The 7,690-nt window shown below is 43.8% G+C and overlaps 1 protein-coding gene across 1 annotated transcript in view; it reads left to right on the top strand.

The window, feature by feature from the left end:
• Nucleotides 1-3,055: 3,055 nt before the first annotated feature.
• LOC120284925 overlaps nt 3,056-7,690 on the top strand; it is a 49,979-nt gene continuing 45,344 nt past the window's right edge. Inside the window, exon 1 of the mRNA XM_039294441.2 lies at nt 3,056-4,083. Coding sequence (XP_039150375.1) covers nt 3,897-3,992 — 96 coding nt within the window. The 5' untranslated portion in view covers nt 3,056-3,896 and the 3' untranslated portion in view covers nt 3,993-4,083. The remainder of the gene's footprint in view (nt 4,084-7,690) is intronic.

Genomic DNA, 7,690 nt, shown 5'->3' with positions numbered 1-7,690 from the left:
GCGCCGAATCGGGGGAGTCAGGAAGCGGAGTAGCGGAGCAGGGAAGTATAGGGGAATCGGGGTGTCGGGGAACCCGAGAACCGGAGAAACCAGACGTGAGAAGCGGAGTAGCGAAAGATGTTCGAGTCGCTGCGGAACTGTCATTTCCGTTTTACTTGTAAAATGAACATGGAAGTATTCGAGGCAGCCGACAAAGTGGCAGCAGTAGCTATAGCTGAAGCTACAGCCATGGCCCTGCTCATAGCAACTGTAGCGGGCGGAACGGAGCGGAAAGGAGCAGCTGACGCTGACTTGTTATATACTAAACTGCCCGAGGGGCGGGCACTGGGAAGCGGGAAGTGGGATGGTTGCTGTGGGAAGCGGGAGTCGGGAATCGGGCGGTAAGCGGAAGGATGAACGAGGCCAGACAGACAGACAGACAGGGAAGACAGGGACGGACGGAGCGCGAGGGAGACAGACACAATGGGGCGGACGGACGGGCGGACGGACGGACAATTGCGTTTAACGTTTTTCGCAAAAACTTTTCGCTTCGCTTTCGTTGGATATTCTGCGCTAAAGGAAATTGCAGGCGAGTCGCAGACGAAACGGAGGCAGTGTTGTTAACAATAAATTCTCAAATATAGCTAATTCGATATGTGATAAATGTTGGAAAGCAGAAATTGCATTGAAATAAAAGGTTAAGCTTACAAGAATGCAAACAAATCTTTTTAAATTTAAACTACCTTAACTATTCAAACATTACTCATTGTGAACACAATTACAAAGAGGTATTTAGACTCAAAAATAATTATTTAAAAAATTCTGAAACAACATTCAAAACTAATAGTTAACATTAAATTTGATTGAGTTCTATTTTAAGAACCTGAATATCTGGTTATAATTCGGACGTACATATTTCGCCAAGTGGCCAGAAATGAGCCAAATCGGCAGTTCTCGAAGGAGGGGAGGCAATGGGCGCTGGCAACTTGGGGATGGGCACGAATGGAGCGGGTGGTCCGGGGCAACAACGCAACCAAGCATTTCGCACTGTTCCCGCTCCGAAGGTAACAACGCAAGAAAATGCCAGGCAACAAGACAAGCAGAACTGACGTAAAAAGATTTTTGTGTTTCCCCCGGGCCGGCTAACCCCCTCCAGTCACCCTGGCCCCACTTACCGGAGGGGGTGGCGTCTGGCCGGATTGAAGCCTCATCATGAAGCTTTCGCCCTCGACGATAAATGCGAGTGCGATCTTTAAACGCTGTCCAAACGCCGCGAAGTCCATTACGGAAATTCGGAAGGGGAGAGCATTTCAACGCGTGCGACTTTAGATTGGAATAAGTAGCAAGTAGCAAGTGGAAAAGGAAAATTGTAATTAAATGTTAAAAATTCGAAGAAATCGGGGTTGGATTAGGGCGCATGAATAGGCATCTGCCTAAAAGTGGCATTTCATGAAAAACAAATATTTGGTTGGGAGTAACCAAAAACATGATGCATTAAACATTAAGCAATTCAAGCGATTAGAGCTTAAAGGTATGAACTTTCATAACACCACAACCCCAATGAAAACTGAAAATTGTTACATTTTTTCACTTACAATGCAAAATTCTATGGCTCGAGGAAAACTATTAGGTGATGGAAGGGAAAATTTTAATGAAAAATCTTTGGCCAGCATCAAAAGCCACTTGAAAGGACTCTCCACCGCATCCCCAACCACTCTCCCCTCTCTTTCTCGCTGGGCCACCTCTCTCTCTTTCGGTGACATGAATGCTGACAACGTGTCTTAGTTTGCACAAAACGAGCTCAAGAGATGCAGTCAACACACACAGCCACACGGGATTCCATTACCCGGACACGGACGCCTGTTGTTGACTCCTTTCTGGCAGTGTATGTGTGTCTGCCTTCCTGGCTTGTCATGTTGAAGGAATTTTAATTTAATTACAAGCCTTGACTGCAGGGGAAATAAGTGCTGGAAAGCATTATAATATTATCATATTTCCAAAATAAACAGCCACATTAATAGATTAGCCTGCCAAGGATAACGAAAAATATCTTAAAAACGAGTAGCTAGAAACCAAAATTCATAAATTATGCCTCGAAATCAATCTTTAAAATGGGATTTTACTTATCTCCTTTAACAATAATTTTCACAAGTAGATGGTCTATTAAAATTGATAGCATTCGCAGTGCAGGCAAAAATTCCCTTAGGCTTTTGCTGATAATCAATAATAAAAATCAAGTCCGCATAAATCATTTCCTCCTGTCTGCTAGATGCATATCGCACTTGTCTGGGAAATTAGGAAAACTTCGGCAGTCCCCTTCCCGAAATGTGTTTTCAATTTTCATAATTTTCGGTTGAGAGAATTGCGCCGTCGGCGTTGACACCAAAATCAATATCTAGGAAAATTCCTTGCAGCCTGTTTTCCACAGGTATTTTTTCTGAGCTCAACTGCTTTGTCATATCAAAATCCCCGAAAATCGTACCCCTCACTTGGGGGCGCCACACTTTGTGGCAAGGCCGCACGTTCGTGCGTTCGTGCCAAAAAATAATTTCCTACTCGCCAGACGCAGTGGCAAAGCAAGGAAAGATCGCAATGGTGAGGAGGAGACGGAGGAGGAAAGCGGAGCATCCGAGGGGCAACTTGAGCGCACTTATTGTTATCAACGGCTGAAATATGGCATTTTAATTTTATTAGCTGCCTTTACATGCAGCACACTCCCAAGCCAAATAAATGTGCAGATGATGATGGCCATGGTGACGATGACAATCTCCACACGCGACAATGGGATCGAATGGATTTTTAAGCCACTTCGGATTGCACTCAGGAAATATATTTATTTTCAGTCGATTAGGACGGACATGTGTATTATGTATGATACAAACAATCATAATTCAATCTTAAAACTACCAATTGCTACAAAGTTGCATTTTCTAAAAACCTTTTACTTAAAGTAAATGATACATTTTTTTTAATTTGATGAAGAACTTTCAAAATATTTAGTTGGATATGTTTTATCTATCAACTTTGATTTTGAAAAGATTTCAATTTTCTTGGTCGTTTTCCATATAAGGGATATACAATGCCACTCGAATCCCCATTGGCTTCCATAGTACGCGTTGTTATTGTTCTGGTGGTGATTGTTTTTTCTTTTTTTTGCTCTTCTTGGATGCCTCCACTTTTCGACAGCAGGAAGATTTGTGAGGACGGTGGCATTTGTAGGGGGTGTTCACAGAGAGAAGGCGAGACAGAGAGTTCCCTATCGACTGCGCATGCTGAGAATCTCTAAGAGAATCGGGACTGGCCTAATGGGAAATGGGGAGGCTATCAAAGAGCCATAAAGTTATAGTTGCCACAGCAATGAAGTCATTTACCCAAAGTTTATTGCTAGTTGAAAATTGCGTTATTATTATGTGGCAATGCGGGCTCTCTATCTCACTCTCTTGACCCCAAAGGCCGTTCTCTTAAGTGTAATAATTTATTACGCCTTGATTTGACCCCACTTCCTAGCCCCATTGTTGTCATTTTGGGGCTTTTGTAAAGCATTTTCGAGCGCCAGCCAAAACGCTCCCGAACAAGAGGAAGCAGACGATGGAGAAGAGCAGCAAGTGCGGGAAATACGGAAAATGCTTTTGTATTTGGCTCCTAAGGCGGCACCGAAACTGGAGGCATCTCTAGTTGGCAATTTCGCAGCGTCGAGTCGAGAGAGATTCGAGCGCTATAATTTTTCCGGAAGAAAAGCGATAAAGTATCTGAGTGCGATTTTCCGTCGGCAAATGAGTTTTGGCCAGTGCTCGAAATTGGCATAAACAGAGTGTCCCGTTGACTTGGCCAAATGTGCGGCTGACACGGCCAATGGATCTGAGTCCTTTCCCGCCCCCCTCCGCGTCACCTCCCCCCACCGGCCGCATCGAGCGAACATGTGCCCCATAACGCCCATAGAGCTACTGTCCACGATAATCCTCGAAAAGCGCAAGCTGCGGTCCTCGACAAAGCGGAAAAAGTATCGCAAATAACCGAACTCCAGTTCCTTCTCTTCCCCCCAACTCATCCATTTTCCGGAGGTTTCAGTTCGACGGGAAATGTCGCTCAGGCCACTCACTGCAGGTAAAATGCCGATCGGACTTCTTTAGTTTCGTTTCTTCTATATATTGTGGGTCTATTAAAAGTTCTATAAAGTTCCGAAACAGCTGCTCCACAGGCGAAAGTTTTTCCCGCTCGACAAGTGTCGAAAATGCTTTGTATAAATAATTTCTGTGGCTTCGTACAGCTTGGCTTGTTTTGCCACAAATCATTGGGGTCATAGTGCATTATTTTGATGAGCTTCCAGGAGAAAGTTGTTTATGTTTGCAGTTTTTTTTTTACGTGACCATGGGAACTTGAATTATAGAATATCTGCTATAGATACTTTAGATTATTATTACTCACAAGCTTGAATTTTTAATCGAAACAAAGAAAATTCGCTTTAACTCCACATTTAAAGTTGAGTGCTGCATAATGCTTAAAGATAATATATCATCATGTTAAACTTTCTCTTTGTATTTTTTACTTACCATTCACTTTCCGCTTTCGCTGAGCTATTTCCAGAACTATTTTCCATTGAGCGTCTTGCACAGCTGAAATCTGTTCAATTTACCACAAATATTCCTTGGGTTGCCATATAGGAATACCTGGCCTCCGATTTCCGCTGTTCTTCCGCCCTGTCCCGATTTTCCTGCACTTCTTTTTCGTGGCGCCCCGCATGTCACCGAAAAAAAGGAAAATGTAATGCATTTCCACCGCGGCTGCCACATTGCAAATGGAATTGAGCAATGCAACAACAATGAAATGTGTGTAACGCATGAGATGAAATGAAATGCAACACGCGCTGAGGGCAAAAAAATTGCACAAAAACGAGAATTGAAAATCAAGCGAGCGAAAAGCGAAAAAAAGGAAGCAAAACAGCAGACCGGGAAAAAAGAATTTTAAACATGGCGCGAACATAATGTCCTGTGTCCTTGCCTGTCTTGCCTCTCTTTCCTTGCGAATTTCCCTCCGCTTGTTGTTGCTGGGAAAATCGAACATTGATTTATGGCGTGTGCGAATGTCGGGGAGGCAAAAAAAAGTATAAAATGTACGGATATATACGGGGGAAAAGGGGCTGACAACGATGATGCTGATGAGCTGGAATTGTTTTTGATATGTCCCGGGCAGCGCAAGAGCGAGAGGGAGAGGGAAGACGCAACTGAGGGAGACGGACATAAAGACAGATGCAGGTCGGTTACATGAACGAACGTACGTATACCGGAATACATGTCCGTACATTTACAGAAACGATTCTCGGGGTCCCTCATTGCCTCGATTATTATTATTATTATTTGTGACAAACGGAGGGAAGGTGTCTTCCCTCTCGCTCGATCGGATATTGCCCCTCTCTTTCGCCGCCCGATTCCCTCATTTCGCATTCATCGATGTTGCATTTACAACAAGAGCAGCCGCAAAACAACAATAAGAGGGGGGAAATTGCAAATGCAATTCGTAACGCATAAATTTAAAAAACACAAAAATGAGACAGTGGCGTGTGGGGGGAGGGGGAGAAGGGGGTCAGCGAACGCGTGTCACATGTCGATTTTCGATTGTTCGCAAATTAATATATAAAACACAACGATGCGGTCTGGCTTTTCTGCGGTCCCTTTGCCCCTTCACAACACTGCCCGAATTTACATTTCCCCCCTCGGCGAATTTACATGTTACAATTGCGGATATTGAAAATGTATCGATTTGCTGGCCGAGTCTGAAGTTGTCAGGAGCTGCAATTTTAATAACAATTTTAATTCTAAAGGGAAAAGTGCATCACAAACAGAGCTGAGGCTTAACCTAAGAATGGATTAATAAATTAATACATACTTAGTACATAGCATGATATAGTATAGTTTTGCTTTAACATCATTTACTCATATTTAATGCAAATTATTCAGTGAGCAATAGGTTGCTGCAATTTCACGATCGATAATAATCGGAGTCGCGCGTTTCAAAGAAATTGCTCTCCGCCGATCGCCAAAATTCCTAGCAAATCAACTCCATCTACCACCAATCGATACACAACTCCCCAAGCAGCTCCAATAGATCCCTGTCTCCGCACTAAGTCCATCTAACTAAATCTAAACTCGTTTGGGCCCGCCATTGCCGACGGCCAAACACGCGCTGGTAATTGCGGCAATTGGCGCTCATTTCTCTGTCATAAATATCTTTTTGGCCAGCTCCAGACTGGCGCAAATTATCGCATCATGCATGGAAGTCGTTCGAGAGGGGGCGGAATAAATTGTAAATCACCTTCACACCAAGACGGGCGGAAAGCCGATTTTCCAACACTGCCCCCAAGGTCAGAGAGTTTGCACTAGAAAAGCAACCGAGCTAATAAATTACGTGTAAAACAACGTGTGAACTAACATAAATAATTTTCGCTGGTCCCGCTCTTGCACATTTCCCAGTCACTCCTAGGAACAATCGATTAAGCGTAGATAAAAATCAATTTGCGGCCATAATAAATTGCTCAACTACCACTACCAGGAGCATGAGCTTCTCCATGAGCCAGCTCCCCACTCCGCCTGTTGCGGCAATTTAGCTTCATTTTGCCAGACTCTCAGCAGTCTCTCGACAACAAATTGGCCCGCAAGGTGAACCCAGAGCAGAAAAAAACCAACTAAGCCCAATTCATCGAGAGGAGAGGAGCCAGGCCAAGCCAGGCCAGGCCAGGCCGAGCCAGTGAAAAATTTACAAACATTGTAATCACGGGTTAAATATCGCCAAAACCAGGGCCAGCTGCTCGCACTGCACAGCCATCTTAACCCCGAAAGTATCTTAAGTTGAGAATCTTCCACCTTCATGGAGCAGCCGCGGATTAATCACCGCAGGCAGGGCAAGCCCCAGACTCCAAGGCTCTTCGGACTCATACTCGGCCCGAATCCACAAGTCGCAAGTCGAGACTCCCACTCCAACTCGAACTCCATGTGCAACTGCAGCTGGAAGTCTTCGGAGTGAAGCTCAGTCCCATCCACTTGCCCAGTGCTCGCCGAGATCACGATTCACAACTTAATCCCAACCAGCTAGTTCAGCCGGTTTACTTTGCACTACAAAAAATATATTTTGCATGGGTATAAAATGCATTGAAGGAGTTTTTAGTTTTAGATGTTCATAAAGTGCAGGGAAGTTATTTTCTTTCTATTGGAAAAATATTGCCGTTAAAGATATAATAGTATTTACAATTCAATAATATTCATTCAGAGAAGTGAATACAAACAATAAATATTATAATAATACAGGTAGTATGTAGAAATGCTTTAAAATAAAGGATAGCAACATAACAATTGATTAATCAAATTTAAACGATTCTAGAGTTGCTAAGAATATGTTCTTAATTTTTCCTGGTGCACTTCATCTTCCCTCCACGACGGCCAGTTCATCTAGAAAGGTGCAGCATCGTTTGTCCATTTGTTTCTGATGCTTTTGTTGCGTTTTGTATTTTGTTCATTTCACATTTTTATTTAACATCCGCAAATCGTCTGCCGCCCTCTCCTTTTTTTTTGTGCTTCGACCACGCCCCCTGTTTCGCGGAGGCCAGGCAATCGGAAAGCAAAAAAATTGCCCACTGATTCATCGAATGCGAAACAAAATGAATTCATTTGTGAGCGCTCAGGGCCTTCGGGCAGGGAGGGGCACTGGGCTTTCTGGGGGA

This window comes from Drosophila simulans, chromosome 3R (genome assembly GCF_016746395.2).
Source record: "Drosophila simulans strain w501 chromosome 3R, Prin_Dsim_3.1, whole genome shotgun sequence".
Lineage (NCBI taxonomy): Eukaryota > Metazoa > Arthropoda > Insecta > Diptera > Drosophilidae > Drosophila > Drosophila simulans.
Note: the sequence above shows the minus strand (reverse complement) of the source record. Positions and strands in the feature narration are given on the sequence as shown.